This window comes from Aspergillus aculeatinus, assembly GCF_003184765.1.
Source record: "Aspergillus aculeatinus CBS 121060 unplaced genomic scaffold BO66scaffold_13, whole genome shotgun sequence".
NCBI classification, from domain to species: domain Eukaryota; kingdom Fungi; phylum Ascomycota; class Eurotiomycetes; order Eurotiales; family Aspergillaceae; genus Aspergillus; species Aspergillus aculeatinus.
In genome coordinates, this window is record NW_020291482.1 from 151,024 (window position 1) to 173,728 (window position 22,705).

The window sequence follows — 22,705 nt, forward strand, 5'->3', positions numbered from 1 at the left end:
TTCTCTCAGACAAACAGCAAATAAACTCCGTTGGCATTTCCAAGGGTATAATCGCTAGCTATGCGACGAAGACGCTCCACGTGCATCCAGACAAAAGACACTCTCTTTTCGAGTGTACAGTGAAATAAGCCAGTCCGTGTCCAAGCGAACGGACGGACGGCCATGTCGCAAATATCCAAACAACACCCAATGCCCAAGAAACCGATCTTTGGACTGGTGCATATCGAACAATCGTCTTTCTATCCACAACGACTTGTTCGTTCCAAAGATGATGTCCAAGAAGATGTCCAAAACTCCGCACTGCAAAAGTTGAGACCCTAGAGTTCAGTAGGAACCCTTCCTCAGTGCCCTCGCCCAACCCCAACCCCAACTCCAACCCCCACAAGACATCCCCCTTATCTCGTGCACTTCACCCCAGAATCCACCTTCAACCGAGCATGATCATGCACGGCGCGGCTCCCCTCGGGCACAACCGGCGAACAGCACGGAGTCCCCCTCACCCAGGGATCCGCCAGGATGTTCTTCATCGTCAGCCGCTGCTCGGGAACCGGATGCAGCATCCCCAGCACGAGCACCAGCGCTGCGTAATCCGGGTAATCCTCGCCCTCAAACCCGCGGCCGCACAGGGGCCATCTCCCGGCGGCGGCGTCGAGGGTAGTACCGGTCTTCGCCCAGAACCGCCGCCACCCTTTCACAAAGCGACCGTAGTGTTCGTCCCCGGGGTCGATCGCGTGCCGCCACGGGTACCCCAGCCCCAGGATCTGGCGGGCCGTGAGGGCGCAGGCCCAGATGTCGGCGGCGCGGGGGTCGTACGTCGGTGCGGCTGCAGCTACAGCCACATTTATTGTTGCTGTTGCTGCTGTCGTTGCTGCTTCTGCTTCTGCAAGAGCAACGGCCGTGCAATCGGCCAGCCACATCTCCGGCGCGATGTAGGGCTCCGTCCCGGTCACGGGCGAGGTCGCACTCACGGTGATCGGGAGCGGGGTGCATTCGGCCCCGGAGGGCTGCTGGGAGCGGGAGCGGAAGCGGAAGGCGAAGCCGAAGTCGGCGAGCTTGAGCCGGGACCCCCCGCCGGTGAGGAGGAGGTTCTCCGGTTTGAGGTCCCCGTGCGCGATGCCTTGGCTGTGCAGGTAGCTTAGCCCGAGGAAGAGTTGCTTGATGAAGCAGAGTTGCGTGGCTTGGGGGAGGAGCAGCGCTTTGCTGGTTTGTGAGGTGGGCGGGTACAGCAGGTCGTACACGTCGCCCTGCGCGCAGTGTTCCATTAGGTAGCCTAGTTGGTTGCTGCGCGGGGGGGGCTCGGTGGTGGTGGTGGTGGTGGTGGTGGTTGAGGCGCTGAGGATGGAGCAGACTGTGGCGGCTATGGTGGTGGGGATGATCTCGCCTAGCACGAAGGTCTGCACTAGGTGTGGGTGCGGTGGCAGCTCGAGGGCCAGCTTCGCCTCCTGGCGGAGGATGAGCTCGGCGCGTGGTTGTCCGCTGCAGGTCTTTAGGGCGTAGAGCTGCGCTTTCTCGCTTGCGCCGCTTAGGTCGGCGCTGAATACGGCTTGCACGGTGCCGTTGCCGCCGTGGCCGAGGTGGTGCCTTGGGAGGAGGGCCAGGTGTTTGGAGTTGTATGGGTAGGGGAGGACGGGGAGCGGAGTGAGGGGTTTGAAATGGAGGAAGGTGGATTGGGTGGAGGAGGAGGAGGTCTCGTTTGTGGGGGTGTTGGAGGTTTTGTTGTTGCTTGGGCTGGAGGAGGAAGAAGAAGAAGAGGAGGAGGAGGTGGTGGTGGTGGTGGAGGTAGTGGCGCTGCCCTCCACGAGCGAGCTTTCCATGCTCGAGATACACATTCTGTTCGAGTGCAGGCGAATTGGGAGAGTGGCCGCTGTTTGCATCTTCAGGGCAGCAGCTGCTATCGCTGGTAATACTGATAGTGCTGGTCGACTATGTGATGATGATGATGATAATGATGATAATGATGACGATAATGGGACAATGCTCAAAGCCCCGTCTGATATATCGACAGCCTATTGTTCGAGACAATAGGTATATAATCTTCTGCGCTTCGAGGTGCAGAAATCAGATGCCGTGCAGTATATAGAGCCTGCTAGGCGAGGAAAGAGGGTGAAGGACGAGGAGAAGAAGGGTGGAAAGGATGAATAAGGATTATGTCAATGACAAGATTGGATGAATGTCACTGACGGGTAAGAATAGGCGTATGCCAATATGTAAAGGTGTGAATAGTGGTGCTTCAGACAATCATGATATTGCTGCTGAATGCACAAGACAGCAGAGGTGGGAAACAGGGAGAAAGGACAAAAAAGATGGAAGAAGAGACGAGATGGGCATGGATGAGTTCTTCCTCCCTCGCCAGCAGAAGATTCATATGGGGGATGACAGCATTATTGCTGAATTGCTTCAGCTTTTCTCCTTGACTTGATTGCCGGGATGAGGGTTATTCGGGCTCGCTAACCGTGGGCTCGGGTGAAAATTGTGCTGAGCAGCATCGTGACGATGTAATTCTGGAAGTGGATTCCATGGGCAGGCGTTGAGAGTTGAAGAATGCGTTTAGTTTGTGAGAGGAATACAATTCTGGACAATCATGGAGGTGACAGGTATGGATGTCATGCTTTGGGAAAAAAGATGCTTTAGAGACATCTCTTATCAACTACATGAGAGAGAACAAGGAATGAGTGTGTACAAGCTGCCTCTCCATTCCCATCTTTACATTGTGCATTGTTTGGCATTCACCCAAGTACCTATACATACATTCACTAAGCTGTATACTAAATCATTCACCAGCAGATAGTGGCTCGGCACAAAATCAAGATCCTTATGCGTGGCTTGAATTTTCCCCGTAGGCTTTCCCCGCTGGAAACCTGTGTACCATGTGCTCCAATTACCCACGGTCCGGCATCAGCCTGACCCAGCAGCTGAAAGGGGAAGTGACTCACTACGTCAGTCGACTCCTGCGGAAGAGATATCCAAGCTCTGATGCAACAAGCACGGGGGAGGGGCGTGCTAGGACAATCGACCCCTCCGCCAAAGCCAATTCTTAGCGAGCCGTGGAAGAGATCCCCAGTCCTGATCTGGTCTCGGCCGTCTGCCGGCCGAGGAACATTCGGCTCCAGCCATGACGTGGTGGTCTGGTATTCAATGACGCATGCTTGGGCTGTTCCTCCATGTCGGTCTTGACAGGCCTCGGAAAGGTCGTTCTGACGAGTATCAAACGCCAGTATGTCAACTTCCGTTGTCTCTGCAGTATGCGAGAACGGAATCCAGTCATAGAGCTGCGCCGCAAAGAGCAAGTCATCACTCATCAGAGGCTGAGACAGAAAGCACGAGAAGAATCGTAGGTCAAAGTACGAGTTAACGCTCGGGACGAGCCGAGACTGCCCCGAACTGCGGCGTATCCGGATCCGCAAAACAACTGATCACGGCAAAGCGACTCAAAAGTCCTGAATGCCAGTCTCACCTTGAAGCCGAGACCTGATATCCCCACTGTCCTCGCCCTCGCCCTCGACAATCCATTCCGGCTCCTCGTCGTCAAAGTACTGTTCCTGCGCCTCGTTCCAATCGTCATATTCATCATTGTGATCGACGGTGGTGTAGTCGAAATCCGTATCCTCGCCCCGCAGGAACCGCATGGTCATCTCCCACTGCCACAGCTTCTCGCCTTCCTCCTTGCTGGGCGGGATCTCGTCTCTGTCCTCAGCGAGGATCTCCCCGTTCGGACCCCGGGTGTAGCTGAACATGGCGTGGGGGTCCGGGTGGTTCAATGCCTCGAATTTCGCTTCGGAGCGGCACAGGTCCGCCTGGAGGACACCGGAAAATCCTTTGGCGCGTCCTTCGGCTTCGCGTTCTGCTGGAGTCTGGAAACGGCGGATCAAACGGTCATAGAGCAAGGGGTCTGTGCGGTTGCTGGGGGTGTTAGCTTGACAATTACTATGTAGGTTGTTCGTGACGACTGAGGCAGGCAGTGTGCCAGTCAAGTCATCAAAGTAAAACAGAGATGAGCGACAAGCGGACCGGCTAGCTCGAGATCAGCAGAAAAGTACTCTGGGTGCATGTCCAGGTAACGCTTGCGACGGTTCTTAATCTGGGTGGCCGGGGAGGTGGGCATGGCGGAGGAGGCAGGATTTGCCTCCATCTTGGGCGTCGTTGGAGTGATACCCATTGGGAAAAGAGGCATTATCAATTAGTTCAGACCGGATTAATGCTAGAACATATGTCTTAGCGACAATAAGCAAGATTCGAAGAGGTCGAACGACAATAAACGACAATAAAGTTGAAGGGGGAGGGGGGGAAGCGGAGATGAGAGGGGGGAAAAGCGGAAGAGAGCGGCGGGTGGCAGATTAATTCCTGCCGTCATCGAAGCTCCGCGGAACACACCAAGAACATCATCTTCCTCAGTGCTTGCTCAATCCATTAGTTAAGTCCGACAACGGAGTATGGCTACTCGAGTTTCGAACTGAGAAAGAAGGTAAGACTAGTCTCCCTCTTTCCGTTTCACATCCAGCTACTTGTCCTGTCATTGCTTGTCTGCGGGAGGGTGGACCACAGTCTGCCCCTGCTCCCCCCCCCCCCCAAAAGAAAAAAAGTGACAGCTCAAAATGGTATCCATTGAACTAACAAGTACCTTCAGGAAAGCTCCCTGGCCAAAAGAATCACTCTGGTCAGCTTGAAGTTCACTCGAAACGTGTGGTGCTGGCAGATTCCGTCATTTCAGAAACGGACACCATGTCTTCTCTTGGTGCCCTGTGGCAAAAACCCACCACCAGACAGCTGGTGACCGGCGCAGCACTGCTAGTGCTCACCGCGTTCTACTCGCCTTTGACGGTTCTGACTTTGGCCCCTGTCTATGGTACTCACGGTACCCACGTCTTCCATGCCTATGGAGTTGCCATTGTGGCCGCTGTGGGATGGTTCATGAAGGATCACATCCAGCGACTCTCCGGCCGGAAGGCGGTCTACTTCATCCCAGTCGTGGCCTTCTGGATTCCCACCATTCAGACCTTCCTATTCTCGTCGAGCTCTGTTCTGGGAAATCCTGTCGGCCCCATTTTCACCGAGATAGCTGCCTACTATCCATTGGTCATCCTCTCTGTCGCCTGTGCAGGCAAGCTGGTGCAGGCAGGTCTGGATCTAGGTCGCCACGGTGAAGCCGTTGCCGAGCACGTTCCGCTCCTCTCCACCTATGTCATCTACAAGGTTGGAGAGAAGATCGCCAAGGCATTTCTGGGTAAGTTCATCGGATCGACCATCTTCTTCAGCCGCGCCGGCTTGCAATTCTTGCTGCCCGCCTTGTACTCTGCCGTCATCCCCTCCAAATTCCTGCTCTTCGCAGTCCCCTCCTTGCTCCTCTCGGCCACCTCCAACGTGCATCTCAGCGACGGAGCCCTGAACTCGTACCTGAACGATGAGGGCTTCGCGCTGGTTGCCCGTCAGGATTCCAACACCGGCTACATCTCGGTGCTCGATAACCTGAACGATGGCTTCCGAGTCATGCGATGCGACCACAGCCTGCTGGGAGGTCAGTGGACCAGAATGCCGCGCGGCTACAGCCCTGCCACCTTGGATCCGATCTACGCTGTCTTCACCATGCTGGAATCCGTCCGCCTCGTGGAGACCGACCACGGCGAGCCCCGCGTGGACGCCGACAGCAAGGCACTCGTCATGTAAGCACCAGAACCCTGCAAGCTCCACACCCACAAGGCTAATCCGTACATACACAGCGGTCTCGGTGTCGGAACAACGCCTTCCGCGCTGATCGAGCACGGCATCGAGACCACCATCGTGGAAATCGACCCCGTCGTGCACCAGTTCGCATTGGAGTACTTCCACCTCCCCTCGAACCATATCGCCGTCATCGAGGACGCCACCACCTTCGTGGAGCGCTCCCCCCCAGCGCAGTATGATTATATCGTCCACGACGTCTTCACCGGCGGCGCCGAGCCCCTCGAGCTCTTCACTATCGAATTCATCGAGAAACTCGCCTCCCTCCTCAAGGACGACGGCGTCATTGCCCTTGTACAAACCCCCTTAAAAAAGCCGCCTCGCAAAGCTAACACCAACAGAACTACGCCGGCGACATCACCCTCTACCCCGCGGCCCTGACCATCCGCACCATCCGCGCCGTCTTCCCGACCTGCCGCATCTTCCGCGAGGCGGCCGAGAACGACGACCTCAACAACGACTTCACCAACATGGTCATCTTCTGCAAGAAGAGCGCCGCCACCCCGCTGCGCTTCCGCCAGCCCACCGCCAACGACTACCTAGGCAGCAAGTTCCGCGAGACCCACCTGCTCCCCCGCCACGAGGTCGACCCCGCCCGCTTCGATGTCATCCCGCCCAACGGCCGCCGCCTACTGACGGCCCGCGAGTCCCACCTCCTGCACAAGTACCAGGATCGCTCCGCCCTCGAGCACTGGCAGATCATGCGCACCGTGCTGCCGGATCTGGTGTGGGAGTATTGGTGATTTAGTCTCCCTGCAAGGTCCAGGGAGGTATTCCTAAAGCTTTGCCATTTTTGGAATAGGGATACACTCCCCCCACCCCTTCACCTTTTCTTGGACAATGTATTTATATTTAGAGGTGTTTTGTGTACTCACAGATACAGAATTTGGGCGTAGTTGTGAAATAGTATCTGGCATCTTGTGCTAATGATTCTCTGTAATTGTACACATAAGTTTTGCTGATGGTATTCAATATCTAACATTCACAACTTCCTTCCGAATCAGACAGTACCAAGATGAGGACTGGATTGACCCCCTCCATCTACAACCACAAACACTAAAGCATTCAGCACAACAATCTTCAATTGGTATCCATATCCACAACAGAGAAAACTGAAACTGAGACTCCAGAACTGCGCTAATGAATTTATGTCATTCAAATGTGACAATGGGGATCCCCGCCCCCCCTCCGGAAAAAACAAAACCAGGTCGACTACGTAGAGTCGAATCACATCGCCCCCAGGATCTCTCCTCCCTGATTTTCTCCATTCTTCAGGTTTCCGTTCCACGACGAAACCCCCAAAGAAATTACCTAAGACTAACTCTATGACTCCCCAATCAAGTCCAGTATCCCATCCCCAAAGCCAATCTGGTATCACGAAACAAAGCAGAGATCTCCCGGGATGCGATGCAAGAAGTTGCAAGTCCAGTGGGCCTCGCATAGCCCCCAGCAGGAAGCAAAAGGCCATTATCACACCCGGAAGACTAATCTCAATATGTACTGGGTGGGCAGGTGTAGGTAGAGGAAGGGGCGAGAAAGAAATATTATTACAGGTTCGAAAATTTCGTCATTGGGACAAAAAAGGTTCGTGCTGGTGCTGCTGCTGCTGCCACGCTTCTCTAGAATGGCTTCAGGCCGATGGACTTCCGCGGGGACTGCCGGTGGTGCCGGGTTTTTTGACGAGGCCAGCGAAGAAGTTGGCCAGCGCTTGGTTGTGCGCTTTCTCGTCGCCGGTGGCCGAGGGGGTTTCTTTCTTCTGGGATCGGCTGGCCTCTCGTTCCTGTAGATTGCGTAAGGATAAGCGGCCAAAGGGGCTTTGTTTTCTTTTTTGTAATTGGTTCTCACTAACCTTGAGCTTGCGGAGCATGTCATCCGCGTCGACTTGGATACCACCCATGTTGAACTGTACAGGACCAATATGCTCGTTGACCCGGCCGTTGTCGTCCAGCGGGGACATCTCCAGCTGCGGTACCTGCTTCGTTGTGCGGTCCTTCTCATCTTCCAACTTGAGCTGCTCCAGAACCTCGAGTTGTTTTGTGAGAAAGGTTTGCATATCGGATGTGTCGACCTCAATCTTGGTCCCGTTCGCTTGGCCTCCGGGGTGAGCCATCGACGTGTCCCGCTTGGGATCCTTGATCGTCTGTTCGAAGATAGCGACCGCGCTTGTGCCGTCGTCGGCCGCCTCATCATCCAGGTCGCCGGCACTGGCGCCGTTGGTGATTGGCTCCGGGGGGTCTTGGATCTCGATGGACCAGGCGGTTGAGACGCCATCCATGTCGAATCCTTCGCGGATGATCCTGATCTTGCCCCACGAATCCCAGTTCGACGGAACGAGGATCTTATCCCGGTCGATGACGTTGTGTTTAAATGATTGCCGTTTCAGTAATGAGTGGATGCCGAGGGATGAGTGTAATAAGCTTTGGAGGGAGTTGGCGAGGAATGGTGTGGTGTAGATAAGCGACGCGCCATCTGTGATTAATTAGAACCCGCAGGCCGAATTAAGGGATGGTAAATTGCATACGCTTCAAGAGCAATGTTCTCATGAATTGGAGAATGAAGTCGAACTCTTCTTCGTGCCAGCCGTGGTCTTTCTCCAGCTTCTCGATCTTGTCGGCCTGGTTGATTCAAACAAAAGCATCGTTAGTTGTTGACCTCCCCCTAAAGCATCGGACCAGCTTACCCCTTGACACACAACACACATGGGTATACCGAGCCCTTCATCCCATTCGCCAGGGCCGACAGGTATCGTTACGGGACCACCGGAGCTCGTCAGACCCTGCGCGCCGGCCGAGCTGGCGTCCATGCCCCGTTTCCGATCCCTCCATTCGGTCATGTTCTCCTCCATGACGATCTTCGTCTCATCGTCGAGTGATATGAGGACATGTCTCAGAAGGCGCACCCACTCGCGCAGTCGACGCACCCAGGTCCAAGGGTCCGACCAGTCCAGCAGGATCACAACCAAGGTTTCCGGCACCGAATGTGCAGTCAGAAGCGGCTTGAGGAGGGGCGCAAAGGAGAGAGACGGCTCAGAAAGTAAGTATGCGGAGACACGCGCCAGAATATCTTTTGTATGGAGCAGGTCCTTATTAGCATACGACTATGGCAAAAGAAGGAGAGGGCCCGCGGAGAACTGGCAATCCACCGGAATTGACTCAAATAAATACCTTCATGATCAGCGTCCAGCACATCTTGATAAGTATATCCTAAGGCGAACTGGTTGGCCACCGGTGGTACTCGCCCTTTTCGCCGGTCGTTTGACGACAAGCTGGGATCTGAAGCATCCGCGGATAGAGTGTCGAGGAACTCTCTTTGAGTCTCCGGTGTGCCACCTAGATTGTAGTTTCCGCATAATCAGCATTGACCGACAGATGGATTCTGGCGGAAACGCGGCCAGCGGTGCGGGCGCAGTACTGGAGGGGGTTTTTGAGAGGGGGGTGCAAACCTAGGATTAACAGATTCTTCTCGGGAAGTCGCTTTCCATTTGCGACGCTATCTAGCATAGAAGACCAGATATTTTTCTTGGTGCCATCTTTGCTCGACGGCCGACTGTTGTTGCTGCCGGTCCCGAATCGGGACCCTGTATTCTGGCTCGACGCTAACATTGTCTATCCAATTTCGACCATGCTCAGCTGGCGCAGCTCATTCCAGGTCAGATCGAGGCAAGTATATTCTGGGGGAGGAGTCGGATAAGACGCGTTGATTGCGGAACTTCGTGCGGATAGGTGGGAGTGTTTATCGGAAACCACACTGGAGTGTCAGGGGAATCTGGCGTTGGCCGCGCAGATCTCGGATGGCGGGGGAGGACCACAAAACAGCCCAGACGTTGTGCTCGCTCGCTCGCTCGCTCAAAAAAGACAAGATCGGACCGAAAGTTTAAAGAGTGCGGTGTTTTTTGCCACGGGTCGCAAAAAAAAACAAAATAGGTGTCTTCGTGGTTTATCGTGTGTGTTGGTGTATGAGACTGAATCGAGCGGTGGTGGAACTGACTGCGGTTTGCCTATTCTTTTCTAGCTTGTAAACAACTTATTAAAGCCATAGGTTTGGGACCGTCTTCTGCGGGTGGGGACCTTCCCTTCCCGCGGTCAAGCCCGTGATTTCGAACTTCCGCTTGCTGCAACTCCAGGAAAGCAAGAAAGCAAGAAAGCAAGCCCAGCAGCCCTTCTCTATCCTCACTCGGCACCTCACCCTCTGCTTTCGCAATTATTCCTTCTACATGTATACTTTGATCTAGATCTCACCGCTTTTCTTACCTGCACTTGAAGCATGAACAACATCCGCCAAGTCCAAGCGCTGAACAAGCGCGAGCTTGAAAATGCCGTGTAAGTTGCCCCTTCTACCTATCCCCCCGGGGTTCCTTCCTCGTCATGGTCGCTGACCAGGTGCTCTCAGACCCCCAGAAGCCTCCTGGCACGCTGACTATCGCGACACCGCCTATATCTACATCGGAGGACTGCCTTTCGACCTGTCCGAGGGCGACATCCTCACGATCTTCTCGCAGTACGGCGAGCCGGTCCACATCAACCTCATCCGCGACAAGGACACCGGGAAGAGCCGGGGGTTTGCATTCCTCAAGTACGAGGATCAACGCAGCACAGATCTCGCGGTCGATAACCTGGGCGGTGCCACTGTGTTGGGGCGGGTTCTGCGGGTGGACCACACGCGCTACAAGCGACGGGATGACGAGGAGGAGACGGACAACGTCGCGAGACTCATGGGGGAGGATACGGCCGGCGGGAAGGCCGTCGACGATCGAGATACCGATGACGAGCGGACGACAAGACGGAAGCGACGCATCAGCGAACCACGAGAAGAGGAGGCCCGCAGACGCCCGAAGCTCAAGGAGGAACTCGAGTTAGAGGAGCTGATCAGGACCCATGACGAGGAGGATCCGATGAAGGAGTTCCTCATTGAGGAGAAGAAGGAAGAGGTGGCGCGTGCGCTGGAGAGGACACGAGCGAGTGAGAAGAAGTCTTCGCGCAGGCGAGACAGCCGCGAGAGATCGAGCCGTCACCACCGTTCTCACCGTCGCCGATATGATGACGACCGTTCCCGCTCGCGAGAAAGGAGGCCTCGGGATCGCCGATCGCCCGCGAGGGAATCTCGATCGCACAGAGACCGCCGCTCGACGTCCAGGAGAAGAGACAGATCCTACAGAGACAGGACGCCGGTCGCGTCCAGATCACCCGAGCCGAGGCGCAATAGGGACCGAGAAAACCGCTATCGTTAGATGTCTAAAGCAAGGCTGTCTAATTATAAATTATGCTACTCAAAAAGGTCAAGCCTCTATCCAAAGCAATCAAGACGCCACCAAGCAAGTGCCAGGAGCAAGTTCCAGGGGCACTGCGCTCGCCCCTCGATAGCCAAGTTCTGTGACTCGACATGAGCTCCATCAGCAAAATCAGTTGATACGCCATACGATATCCAATCCGCAAACGCATTGTTGGGTCGATCCTTGAGGATTTTCTGCAGTGTGGGTGTTGCCTGCAACGGAGATGGTGACTGTATGGCCACACCACAAAAAGACTAGACCACGAATGTCGTTGATGGTGGAGCTCTCAGCAAACCGGACGGACACATTCTCCTTAGCCCCCTCCTAGGTACCTCTTCCAGCCCGTTCTGTTACAATAGAGTCTGCCGTCATCGCCTTCGTGAAGGACAAATTTCTCCCATCGCCCATCCCTACCCGAGCCAATCACGAGGATGGTCCTATCATCGAGCCAGCCGATGTTCCCTTTGGACGGTTTCCCAAGTGAGTTCCCCAGGGGTGGAGGGTTATAGGCTGACTCGGATGACTGTTCGTTGCCTATCTCAAAATGTGCAGTGGCAGATGAATATATGTCAGAGAAGAACCCAGGGAGCATAGGAACCTTTGACAAGAATCCCCACTTTGATTCAGTTTTGGGCACTGGAAAGACATGCAGGGTCGACTTATCGGACGTCACGGCGAACAGCGTATTGGAAGGTGATATAGCAATCGAAAATACATCCGCTTCATCAAGACCCCGGCGTACCTCGGTTATCCTCGTGCAGTTACTAGTAGAATAAATCCGGACCATAGTGCCCTAAGAAAGACGTAAGTTACCATCAAATCATAGCCTGCTGTACATGGGCAAAGGCTCGGGTGCTCTTACCCTCTTACTCGCCGTGGCCAGAAGCGCGCCATCCGAGCTCAAAGTCATGGCCCGCAGCGGGTGCGCGTGTGCTGGGATGATGCTCACGTTCCCGGTCTCAAGCTCGACCAGCTGGACTTGCCCGAGAGATCGGCCGGGAAAAGCAAGTAGCTTCTCCCCCAGGCAAACCAGACCCAGAGGGTTGTCCACTGTTTCAAAGACCGAGAGCTTCCGCGGAGGGATCGAGAAGGCAAAGACATGGACACTGTTCAGCAGCGCGACGACTATGTGCGACTTGGACAGGCGGACGCCCAAGACCGAGGTGCGGAATTCGAGGGTGATGGCGGCTTTCTGCTTCGCGTCGTCCCAGATCACCAGCTAGACACGAAACCATCGTCGTCAGTACATAGATTCGCTGCAACACAAACCAAGCACGTCGAGGAAGGAGAGAGGAAGGGGGAAGATTCCGTGGCACACCTTATTCTGAGGGAACTTCGGTTGTCTTCCTCCGCCGGTGATCGCGAGGTATTTCGACTGGCCGAGCATGGTCACCAGACCGATTCCGGCGTTGAAATCTGTAGGGATGTTCAAAAGAGCTCGTTAGCAACCCGGACAAGAGATTCAGATAGAGAACAAAAAAAAGAAAAGAAGTTTTGACAAGTACCTCTTGAAACTGTAAGCTCACATGGATCGGTTTTGAAGACTGTTTTGTTCGGTGGTTAGCTTGGCTGTTGTTCCCGATAAGAAAGCCCTCGAGGGAAGAGCAAGCACATGTGAGTGACCACTGACCACAAAAGCCGGTGTCCAAGCCTACGGCAAAACATGTGTTGTCGTTGTTAAATGAGGCCGACAGTGAGTACGGCCCCACCGACTCATCGATGACTTGGCGAGTGTTCATCCTGGCAACCGAGGAAGGAGGCCATCAGCGCTAGGCAGGATGATGGGATAGAGTCAACTAGGTATAATTGCTGGAATTCCGGGGAAGGCCAGAAGGAGATGATCGGCCGCCGGACGGGGGCGCTGACCTCATCGTAGCCGCCTAGCTAATGTCGTTGCCGCCTTGTAAATATGGCCAGGGGGAAGGTGTCACAGTGCTTGGCCATTGTTGCTTTTAATGCATGTTAATTAGTACCGTGGCGCGTGAACGGAGTAATTGATGTTTAGAAGATATGTTTTGCAGTTTGGTGTGAAGGGATTATCTTGCATCAAAGAATGAACGACACAAACGATCATTGGAGACTTGATGCCTGAGGCATCACGGACGCCCTCAGGCATGAATGATGTAATAGGCGAATGGTAGCTAACTAGTTGACTTACGTGGTAGAGAATATCTGTCTGAGCATGACTATCCGTTTCCCTGCTTGAGAGAATGTCCTAGTGTCGACTATAGTCAACGACAATTCATCATGTGTTTGTGGAGGCTAGCATGCTTCTTTCAGTCCAGTCCCGAAGAGAATGTATTTCATTCAACCCGGGTGTTTGTTGCGCAAAGTTGTTCATGTACAAATAAGAAAGTTCTATCATAAGTCATGGCCGAGTCCTCTAGTATCCTGATCCCGAGGCTTTGGAGCCGTCGATCTCTTTTTGACCGGTAGCAATGTCCAGCTCGTTCTGCATTGCGTCACCCAATAGTCCAACGTCGGTAACAACAGATACCATATCAAATCCTTGCTCTATACGAGCCCGAGCGTCGACACCGCCGGTACCTATTCCTGTCAGCTATCTCGAAACTTATAAGACCCAGAGGCGAGGGGTGGAACGTACAGAAGATCGCCGCCCTCTTTCCGGCAGCCTTGGTAGCAGCCAAGATGCGTTTGATAGCAGCCTCATGCTCCTCGCCGCCTCTAGTGACGTTCAATTGCTTGGCAAGATCAAAAGGACCTGCGATACACAAGTCAGCACTTGAGAATCTACACGAGTTCTGTTCTTGCCATACCGATCAGAATGCCGTCCAGACCGTCAACGCGAGCGATCTCCTCCACATTCTCCACACCGGACTTGGACTCGATCTGCACCATAACTATGATTCCATCCTGCGAGACCGCTTCGTAGTCATCGCCAGGCAGTACGCTCGGGAATGAGTGAGTGGCGAACAGCGGTCCGAAGCCACGGGTTCCCAGGGGTGGGTACTTTGAGAACTTGACAATGTTGGCTGCGTCGGCCTAGAAACAAAGAAGGTTTAGTACGGCTGTTCGCCACAGACTCGGAACATCACGAGGGATCATGCATTGCACGTACTGCAGTGTGGCACATGGGCGTGAGGATGCCGTGAGCACCGGCGTCAAGGGCTCGTTTGATCATCCATTCCTCACCCCAGGGGACTCTGATGATGGGGACAGCGCCTTCCGAAGCAACAGCATTGGTGAGCTAAATCAGCCGTCGTTAATGCGCTGGACCCAAGTCGATGATGAAGGTGCCATACGTCATAGTAATCTCTATCCGTGATCAATCCATGCTCTGCGTCAATGAGAACCCAGCTGAATCTGGACTTTTCTGTGAAGGGCCGATGAAGAATGGTTTTGGCGAGGGGAGCGCTGGGGAATCTAAGAACGATAAAAGAGCAGCATTAGTCATTGAGCGCATTTCAGGAGTACGTGCGATTTGGACGTTGCGAAGTACCACCACAGAGGGTAGGCTCGAGGAGATGAGGTGAGGGGCAATGAGGGGTAGCAACATACGTGAGCCAGAAGCCGTGTGCCACTACGGACTGGTCGCGGAGATTCCGGGGGTCGGCAACTTTGGAGGCCATTACTGTTGCTGTATGTTGTGAAGCTTGGGTGATTTAAGCTGTGGTATGAGATTATCCTGGTAATTCTTCTGAGGGGACTCGCTCGGGATGAGGTCAATGGAGACAATTTAAACAAATATACAGCTCGGTGCATGTCCGACCCGAAGAGGTGTTATCCGCGGTTTAATCCGGGGCCACCCCCACGTTTCCTGGATTAGTTTCCGTCTCCCCCGGCCTAAAGATGTCCGAAGACGGGGGACGTTCCTCATAGCCTATTAGTCAACTGGCAGTCAACATCTCAAAGCTGGCCTCCGGTGAGCCATGTGGTGGTCTACTCAAGTAAAGAGATACGAGTATCTTGTATATGACAATGCGCCTGGTCACTTCTATGCTTGGGAATAGTCGAGGATGACTTAATCACTCACTTAACTATGAGAAATCTTTGCCTTGACATCATTGATGGCAGAATAAAACCTCGTGTTGCAGGCAGTCTCTTCGATGCGGGACTGAAATACCGGACGAAACCAATTCTGCATATGGAATTATCTTCTGGTTCCACCCTCTGCAGCTTTCTGCTTTCTGTAAGTCTTAGTCTGCCACACTAGCAGAAATTAATTGAGCCGTGGACGGTGGTGGTATGGAGAGCGATTCGGCCATTCAAGGCAAATGACACGGGCCGAGCCGGACACACACACTTCGCACCGACTCCCACTTTGATGCACACACACATGCACTCACCACAAACTCTCTCTCTCGTGATGGTTCCACTAGAAATCTATGATTTCTAAATGCTACTTTGGCGTCATGACCTACAGTCTGAGCGTCTACACAAGTGACCTCGCTTCTATGATAAATTGACTGGGAGTGAGGGATGGCCTTGCCGAACTGGCTGCAGTTGCCGTGACCCGATAGCCTCGCCCATTACATACATCAAATGTGGCGGTTCTCTTCAGCTAGCCGATGGTGCACACTGCGTTAGCTACGGTAGGACTGTACCACTACTCAGCGTTCAGTATGTCTCAATACTTTAGACTCATCCCATAGCTTCGGAGCATCCGAGCGAACTCACGCACGTCTCTTCCGATCTGTGTCGATCGCCGCGCTCGGCAAAGAAAAATAAAACAAAGGACGAATCAGAGACACCCACTGCAGCTACGCCGCGTAGATCCATCTCTCAGCTCGCTAACTAATACGATGGGGCGACTACATGTTCATGCAGGATCTGCTCCACAACCCTCCAAGATGTCATTTAAAAGGCACTCCTAGAGATCTGCCTCCGAGGGACATCTCGTCAAATTTCGTTTCTCCAGAACAGCCTGCCTCGAGAACCATGGGGGATCCCGCGCCTGAGTCCATCAGCATCGACAAGATCCATCAAATTGGGACGGAACCCTTTCTGCAAGTTGAAGCCACCACTGCGAAGAACCGCTCTGTTCGCATCGAGGGTCCGCCAAAGCGGTTGATCATCTGCTGTGATGGATCATGGCAGTCATCCAACCATGGGCAGATGAACGTCCCGTCTAATGTCGCAAGGCTCAGTCGTGCCATCGCTCGCTGCGGACTTGCTGATGATAAGGGAGATGCCGTCCACCAGATTGTCTACTATAACGCAGGCGTAGGCACTGGCACGAGCAAGAAGGACGACCAGAACTGGTTGGCCAACACGATGGCTGGGATCCAGAAGACTTGGGAGGGCGCGTTCGGTCGCGGACTGGAGGAAAATGTCTGCGAAGGATACAACTTCTTGGTAAGTAGGAAAACTAGTATCGCAAGGGCCTAAGCTATCCTAACTTCATAATAGGTCAACAATTGGACCCCGGGAGATGAGATCTACATCTTCGGTTTTTCCCGGGGTGCGTACACAGCCCGAGCCTTGGCAGGCCTGGTTTGCAATATGGGTATCTGCATGCCGGACATGATGGATGACTGGTGGGCTATGTACGATGATTACAAGAAAAGGTTGAATAGGCAGAACAGCTTTGCCCTTGTCTGCAGCAACAAGCTCTCTGGCACGTGGATAGACACGTGGAGTGGGGGCTCGAAAGGTGCTACCGCGGGATTGAAGTATGAGGATCGGTTTTACAAGAATGTCCCGATTGAGGTGGTTGGTGTTTTCGATACTGTCGGCGCTCTAGGCTTGCCCAACAATACTTGGTATGATTTTACAAACTATAACAGTAATGAGCACGGCTTTCATGACACAGACGTGCACCCACAGATTAAGCACGCCTTTCACGCTCTGGCGCTGGATGATCATCGAGCACCGTTCAGTCCCACACTTTGGCACCTTCCGACCCGCAACACCACGACCAAACTGATTCAGTGCTGGTTCCCGGGATGTCACATTCACATCGGAGGAGGTAGCGAGGAGACGGCGCAGCATATGGGAGATCTGGAATCGATGGCGAGCTTGTCACTGGCGTGGATGATTGACCGGGTTCGAGAGCACACGAACCTTCAATTCGAGTCTTACGAGTTAACGCGTCTCTATCAAACATACATCAACACCGTCCTCGACCTATCGCAGCGCTCTTTCAAGAGATGGGACAAGGCACACGGCTACAGCTATGCTAAGGGTGACGGCAAGAACTACGACGACGAAGCTGACCCCGACAATCGTACTGGCTATGGTGGCTGGGGTATGGGATTCCGACCCGACAGTATGACCTTCGGTATGAGCTTCGCAGGCACCATCAATCGCACCCCTGGCCAGTACAAACCGCTCAAGAAGAATGACAAGAACGAGTTGGTTGCTCTGAATCCGAATCTCTATTCTACCGAAGAATATATTCATCCCGTGGTTGCATATGCCTTGGGCAAACCGTACCGGGAGGCCAACCAAGGACCGGTGCTACGCTATCAGCCGGAAGCACTAAAGAATTTTACCCGCGTGAAAGACCCCAAAGACCCAACCACCGGTAAAATCCAAGAAGGGATCTTCTGGAGAGGAGTCTTCCCACCTAAAGAGAAAGGTTACCTGAAGACCAGATGGGACTCCATATGGGGCGGATCTCAGCCGCCTGCTGAACCGGAAGTCTTGCTCATCCCCGAGATGCCGCTGTGGGAAGATACATATAGTAATCTGCTGAACGAAAGAGACTACATGCGGGCCGACTGGCTGGCGTTCTTGGCTCCAAGATTGTGGTTCCCCGAGCCGACTATAGATCACATCGGCAAATACCTGAAGGAGCACAAGGAAACCAAGACTTTGGTAGAAAGTTTGACAGAGCGCGAGACGGATCTACTCTATCACCTAGCAGTCAAGGCCCAGTCGCAGCTCACTAGTGTCTGGCAGATGAGATCCGTAGCCTTTAAGCTGAGGCAGAAGATACCGTCGAAGGGAAATGAGGAGAATGTAAAGTTGATGCTCGACACGGGTGCTCGCACCAGGAAGTTCTTGGCCCTGCTGGACCGAGGCGAGTTATATCCTGAAGAGGAGGCATGAGAGGCTGAAAATGTTGAGTTCGTCGGTAGTTGGTATGCAGGCTGAAATACAATGTCTTCCCGTCTGCAATTTTATGCTTCGCAGTTCACCATAGATCGGAAACTAGGTAGGCAGATTTAGAGCCGGTCCTATCTCAAACACATTGGCTGTGTAGCGTGCCTTGTTGGTCCAATAAAGTGTGTAGAGAGTCAACGTCAACTAGCAAAAGGCTTTATGCCTCAGGCAGCGAAAGAGCCCAAGGCCCCCCCCCCAAAGGTCCAATTCCCAAGGCATACGGCGGCCCACAGCGACCCACGGCGGCGATCGGAACTTTTGGTGGCCATAAACCCCTGAACTAAACCCAGCAATCAGTTGATAGTCCGTCTGCAAAACAAAGACTGCCCACATTGGGCATCTGGATGCCACTTGAGGACTGACAAAACAGACCTGTCTCACGGTTCTGTCTGCTTGCAGCCAGGTACCCTGTCACAGTTGCTGAATCATTGATTTCCAGTGGGTGCGAAATAGGAGTTGCATAGCCTGACAATAATTGATTATTGAAGATCCTTGAAGCCCCCGGATCGGACAGGTCAATTATATAAGTATCATTTCGAGTACCGCAGACAGATGTGTAAATGAGAGAGTGCCAGTACTTAGTAAACCTAGCAAACTAGCAAATCTGACCTCGAAGTGTACCTGGGGTGATCCATGGGTGAACATGGATGGGGGCAGTGGAAAGAGCCACCGTGACTGCACTGCACTGCACTGAACTTGAGCCCGGGTCGTACCAGAATACCAGAATTACTGTGGACCACTCTCAGACAGTCTGGAGAAGAAGGCCTGGGATAGTGATGATTGGTCTGCCCGCCACAGAATGGGGAAAAGGGGAGTCCTGCGGGAGTGTAACTTTGGTATGTGTATGGTCATGGAAGAGTATCTGTGCCTAAGGTGTCCGCCTATTGTGGCCTTACAACCCCCTTAAACCCACTAGTCAACGGCCAGTTTGACGGGGGGCGGCGGCAGACTAACTAAGAGTAAGTACAACGGGAAGACCATCTCCTCAGGGGAGAGTGAGAAGAGCAACAACCATCCCATCCCATCCCATTCCCATTCCATCCATCTCCACTGCATTCATTCTCCCTCTATCTTCCTTCCCTTCATCCTCCTCCTCCTCCTCCTCCTCCTCTTCCCACGACCTTCCTTTACTTCAGCTTCCTCCTCTTTTCAACCTTTCACTCGCTTGCTTAATCTCTTCCTCTAATTCTACTCTCCACCCTCATCTTCCTTTCTTTCTTTGTTTCTCTCTTCCCCCCACCCACCCACCTCCCTTCTTTAGCCCACCATGTCTTCCTCATTCAGCGCGGTAAGTTGTTATCCTTCCCCTTTCTATGCCGGCCGCTCGTATTGCCTCACCCCCGCCATTACCACCACCACCACCACGCTCTCCAATGGCTTGGGGGCACAGGTATTTTCGATTGTGTCAACTGCTTCAACTCTGCTCTGAGTCTCAACTGTGGTTAATTCGCCTCTAACTTCAAGCCCAAGCTCCGTCGCAAGAAAAATGTCAAGAAGGGTATCCAGTTCTGTCTGATGGTCTGTGGTGCCAGCGGAACCGGTACGTTCGCAACCTGCGCAGTCACGCTCTCCAGTCCCAGAAATTGACCAGCCGTTTCGATATCCCTAGGACGCACTACCTTCGTCAACACTCTCTGCGGAAAGAAGGTCCTGGAAGGAAAGGACGCCGACGACGCTGCCAACGCTCACATTGAGGAGGGTGTCCGCATCAAGCCTGTCACAGTCGGTGAGTAGGCCACCACACTATGTGTTTCAACGCTGGAGCTAACGCATAGCTCGACAGAACTCGAATTGGACGACGAAGGCACCCGCATCTCCCTCACCATTGTCGATACCCCCGGTTTCGGCGATCAGATTGACAACGAAGCAAGGCAGGTGGCCCTGGCTGCAAACAATACCACTCTCAGTGCACGACTGACCGTTTCGCAGCTTCGGGGAAATCGTTGGATACCTCGAGCGCCAATACGATGATATTCTTGCCGAGGAGTCTCGGATCAAGCGTAACCCCCGCTTCAGGGACAACCGTGTCCATGTCCTCCTTTACTTCATCACACCCACCGGTCACGGTCTCCGTGAGCTCGACATCGAGTTGATGAAGCGCCTGTCGCCCCGTGTCAACGTCATCCCCGTCATCGGCAAGGCCGACTCCCTCACTCCCGCCGAATTGGCCGAATCGAAGAAGCTGATCATGGAGGATATCGAGCACTACCGCATCCCTGTTTACAACTTCCCCTACGACATCGAGGAAGACGACGAAGATACCGTGGAGGAGAATGCCGAGCTGCGGGGTCTCATGCCATTCGCTATTGTTGGTTCCGACGAGTTGATTGAGATCGATGGCAAGAAGGTGCGTGCCAGGCAATATCCCTGGGGTGTTGTAGAGGTCGAAAACCCTCGTCACTCCGACTTCCTGGCCATTCGCAGCGCCCTTCTCCACAGCCATTTGGCCGATCTGAAGGAGATCACCCACGATTTCCTCTACGAGAACTACCGTACCGAGAAGCTCAGCAAGAGCGTGGACGGTGCTACTCCGTACGTATTCTCAGCCTTGACATCATTCGTGCTATCCGTTCGCCGACTAATAGCTTCGCAACAGTACACAAGACTCGTCCATGAACCCCGAGGATCTGGCCTCCCAGTCCGTCAGGTTGAAGGAGGAGCAGCTCCGCCGTGAGGAGGAGAAGCTCCGTGAGATCGAGCTGAAGGTGCAGCGTGAGATTGCTGAGAAGCGCCAGGAACTGTTGGCTCGCGAAAGCCAGCTGAGGGAAATCGAGGCCCGCATGGCACGGGAGGCCAGCCAGAGCCAGGTCGATGTCACCAACGGAGATGCCTAAACGATTACCGTCGAAATCCCTGGGACTCATGGAAAACGGTTTCCACATGATTGACATCTGACACCGTATGTGCCTTTGTAATGAGAACCGTGGCGCGGCAGTCGTAACTGTCTACGGGGTTAAGATTAGTCGGCCGTTTATTCACGTTAATAGCTTTTTCTCTTCTTTTTTTTTCTCTTTTGCTTTCCTGATTTTTCTTTTGAACTGCAAGGGAAAGGGGAGGGCAAATGCAACGTTCCGTTTTAGTACGACGATGACTGGGAACAACAAATCCTGTCTGGCTTTTTTCCCCTCTCTTTTACCTTTCCCACCGCCACCAACCACCCCTCTGGGAATCATCCCAGACAGACAAGAACAGAGAAGAAGGGCAAAGGAACGGACATATTTTCGGCTGCAATCTTCCAACCTTCCAACTTCACATCGTCTTTCGAAAGCCATCAATCATCTAACCCCGTTGTGCTGCAAGATGTCTGGAGTCAGAAGAATAGCATCATTTTTAATCACTCACAGTTATCACCGAGGAAAGCATCTGCATAAAGTTTCAAATTCCTAACATTGCTTGTGTTGTCCCTGGATTTTCTCGTTCCTTTTGATCATTACTCTTTTCTTTTTCTCCTTTCTACTCCCCCTTCCCTCACATGAAACCCTGTCCCAGTGTCAGCAGCGCGCAGCAAGATTCCCTCTTTTGTCCGGTAATTTCTCTTGTTCTATTTCCCCTTTTTCTTAGCTTATTATATTTTGTCGTTATATCTGAGTTATTTGTATGTGAGTGAGTGTGTGTGTGCAACAAACAAAAACAACTATCCAAACAACCAACCAACCAACCGAAGAAACAAACCAGACTCGTGGGTTCTTTTCCTAATCTATGCGTGCCCTTACTCTTCCATGTCCTCTCCATTCCAATGCATTATGTCCAGGGCTTGGTAAGGTACGAATTGAGTGCCGTAGATCTTCACCCCAGGTTGTAGGCCATAGATCGTAGATGTACCTCTCGCCACCACCTACCATGCGACTTCTTCTGATTCAAAGCAAATTCCGTTCGATGGATTGGACAAGAGTTCAATATCACCTGCCAACACAACCCGGAGGGGCTCGTAGCGACGAGCACCGGATGTAGGGGAAAGTCACGGGACCGAAGGTACTGACTGACTGTACTCTACATAAATATGTTGCGGTTTGCTTTTTCCATCGCGACCACTGCCCATTCGTCCCAATTTTATGGATAGTGTGCCGCCATGGTAGATATGAACACTTCCACTGTTTATGAGCGTGGATTATTAATTGACCCTAGTGCATTGATGTAATACGGGAGAATGAAGTTGGGGAATACAATATATTTATAATGTTATTGAGTGGGTGGGTGGGTGGTGTACAGTAGTTACTAGATCAATGCTTACTTCGGCAAGCGGAGTGGAGGCGGAAGTGCTAACTCAGTCAGCGGGCCCGGGAGGTTTGAGCTTTCAACTATATACCTCTCTCACTGCGCGGCAGAAAGGCAGTGAGTGCAATTGTACTAGGTTCAAGGCTGGTGCTTAGAAGGCTATCTTCTGCTTTTTCTCGGAGAAGAAGCTTACGACTGGTTCAAGGTTCATGAAAGGAGCCTGACTCTATAGGCGAGCTTACGCGCGGTGAGGAAATCGGAAGCCGCGAGGAAGAGAGCTACGTGACGACTCCCCCGGATCACAGCGAGTAGGACCACATAAGGACGAACAAGAAGCATGAAGTTCTTGACTAAGATGGATAAGATAGATGAGATGATAGAAAGAGAAGAGAAGAAAAAAAATGGTGCGAGAAGAATGAGAAAAAAATTGGGGATAAA

General features: G+C 53.1%; 11 protein-coding genes across 11 annotated transcripts; 4 read left to right on the plus strand and 7 right to left on the minus strand.

Annotated features, from left to right (window-relative positions):
• Positions 1 to 395: 395 nt before the first annotated feature.
• BO66DRAFT_447247 (putative serine/threonine protein kinase) lies at positions 396 to 1,829 on the minus strand (the record flags this gene model as incomplete). Its single annotated transcript, XM_025651698.1, has 1 exon — positions 396 to 1,829. One exon carries the CDS (start codon positions 1,827 to 1,829, stop codon positions 396 to 398), a length of 1,434 nt encoding a protein of 477 aa, XP_025505913.1.
• An 860-nt stretch (positions 1,830 to 2,689) lies between these two features.
• On the minus strand, positions 2,690 to 3,633 carry BO66DRAFT_37747 (uncharacterized protein). Its single transcript, XM_025645755.1, has one exon. It carries the CDS (start codon positions 3,297 to 3,299, stop codon positions 2,775 to 2,777), a length of 525 nt encoding a protein of 174 aa, XP_025505914.1. The 5' UTR covers positions 3,300 to 3,633; the 3' UTR covers positions 2,690 to 2,774.
• Positions 3,429 to 4,171, minus strand: BO66DRAFT_318242 (uncharacterized protein; the record flags this gene model as incomplete). The annotated part of the gene is made up of 2 exons (XM_025643592.1): positions 3,429 to 3,889; positions 4,009 to 4,171. The coding sequence occupies 2 exons, from the start codon at positions 4,169 to 4,171 to the stop codon at positions 3,429 to 3,431; spliced, it is 624 nt and encodes a 207-aa protein (XP_025505915.1).
• Positions 4,172 to 4,383: 212 nt separating this feature from the next.
• Positions 4,384 to 6,630, plus strand: BO66DRAFT_427356 (spermidine synthase). Its single transcript, XM_025650343.1, has 4 exons — positions 4,384 to 4,462; positions 4,625 to 5,657; positions 5,715 to 6,009; positions 6,057 to 6,630. The coding sequence occupies exons 2-4, from the start codon at positions 4,720 to 4,722 to the stop codon at positions 6,456 to 6,458; spliced, it is 1,635 nt and encodes a 544-aa protein (XP_025505916.1). The 5' UTR covers positions 4,384 to 4,462; positions 4,625 to 4,719; the 3' UTR covers positions 6,459 to 6,630.
• A 44-nt stretch (positions 6,631 to 6,674) lies between these two features.
• On the minus strand, positions 6,675 to 7,264 carry BO66DRAFT_37762 (uncharacterized protein). Its single transcript, XM_025645763.1, has one exon. It carries the CDS (start codon positions 7,181 to 7,183, stop codon positions 6,716 to 6,718), a length of 468 nt encoding a protein of 155 aa, XP_025505917.1. The 5' UTR covers positions 7,184 to 7,264; the 3' UTR covers positions 6,675 to 6,715.
• Positions 7,265 to 7,345: 81 nt separating this feature from the next.
• BO66DRAFT_318165 (dynein family protein) lies at positions 7,346 to 9,317 on the minus strand (the record flags this gene model as incomplete). The annotated part of the gene is made up of 6 exons (XM_025643589.1): positions 7,346 to 7,495; positions 7,565 to 8,184; positions 8,237 to 8,330; positions 8,396 to 8,778; positions 8,880 to 9,044; positions 9,158 to 9,317. 6 exons carry the CDS (start codon positions 9,315 to 9,317, stop codon positions 7,346 to 7,348), a joined length of 1,572 nt encoding a protein of 523 aa, XP_025505918.1.
• A 661-nt stretch (positions 9,318 to 9,978) lies between these two features.
• On the plus strand, positions 9,979 to 10,917 carry BO66DRAFT_436584 (uncharacterized protein; the record flags this gene model as incomplete). Its single annotated transcript, XM_025650937.1, has 3 exons — positions 9,979 to 10,034; positions 10,105 to 10,683; positions 10,776 to 10,917. The coding sequence occupies 3 exons, from the start codon at positions 9,979 to 9,981 to the stop codon at positions 10,915 to 10,917; spliced, it is 777 nt and encodes a 258-aa protein (XP_025505919.1).
• Positions 10,918 to 12,992, minus strand: BO66DRAFT_390211 (phosphatidylinositol-3,5-bisphosphate binding protein HSV2). Its single transcript, XM_025646949.1, has 5 exons — positions 12,615 to 12,992; positions 12,490 to 12,528; positions 12,303 to 12,400; positions 11,847 to 12,203; positions 10,918 to 11,777 (listed from the first exon to the last, which is right to left on the minus strand). Exons 1-5 carry the CDS (start codon positions 12,721 to 12,723, stop codon positions 11,298 to 11,300), a joined length of 1,083 nt encoding a protein of 360 aa, XP_025505920.1. The 5' UTR covers positions 12,724 to 12,992; the 3' UTR covers positions 10,918 to 11,297.
• A 304-nt stretch (positions 12,993 to 13,296) lies between these two features.
• Positions 13,297 to 14,664, minus strand: BO66DRAFT_390212 (HpcH/HpaI aldolase family protein). The gene is made up of 6 exons (XM_025646950.1): positions 14,504 to 14,664; positions 14,248 to 14,368; positions 14,064 to 14,192; positions 13,762 to 13,987; positions 13,590 to 13,706; positions 13,297 to 13,531 (listed from the first exon to the last, which is right to left on the minus strand). Exons 1-6 carry the CDS (start codon positions 14,572 to 14,574, stop codon positions 13,368 to 13,370), a joined length of 828 nt encoding a protein of 275 aa, XP_025505921.1. The 5' UTR covers positions 14,575 to 14,664; the 3' UTR covers positions 13,297 to 13,367.
• Positions 14,665 to 15,883: 1,219 nt separating this feature from the next.
• On the plus strand, positions 15,884 to 17,998 carry BO66DRAFT_399822 (T6SS phospholipase effector Tle1-like catalytic domain-containing protein; the record flags this gene model as incomplete). The annotated part of the gene is made up of 2 exons (XM_025648701.1): positions 15,884 to 16,300; positions 16,355 to 17,998. 2 exons carry the CDS (start codon positions 15,884 to 15,886, stop codon positions 17,996 to 17,998), a joined length of 2,061 nt encoding a protein of 686 aa, XP_025505922.1.
• A 1,220-nt stretch (positions 17,999 to 19,218) lies between these two features.
• On the plus strand, positions 19,219 to 21,232 carry aspA (putative septin AspA). The gene is made up of 6 exons (XM_025645819.1): positions 19,219 to 19,340; positions 19,517 to 19,592; positions 19,662 to 19,778; positions 19,836 to 19,923; positions 19,982 to 20,584; positions 20,649 to 21,232. Exons 1-6 carry the CDS (start codon positions 19,320 to 19,322, stop codon positions 20,884 to 20,886), a joined length of 1,143 nt encoding a protein of 380 aa, XP_025505923.1. The 5' UTR covers positions 19,219 to 19,319; the 3' UTR covers positions 20,887 to 21,232.
• Positions 21,233 to 22,705: the final 1,473 nt, after the last annotated feature.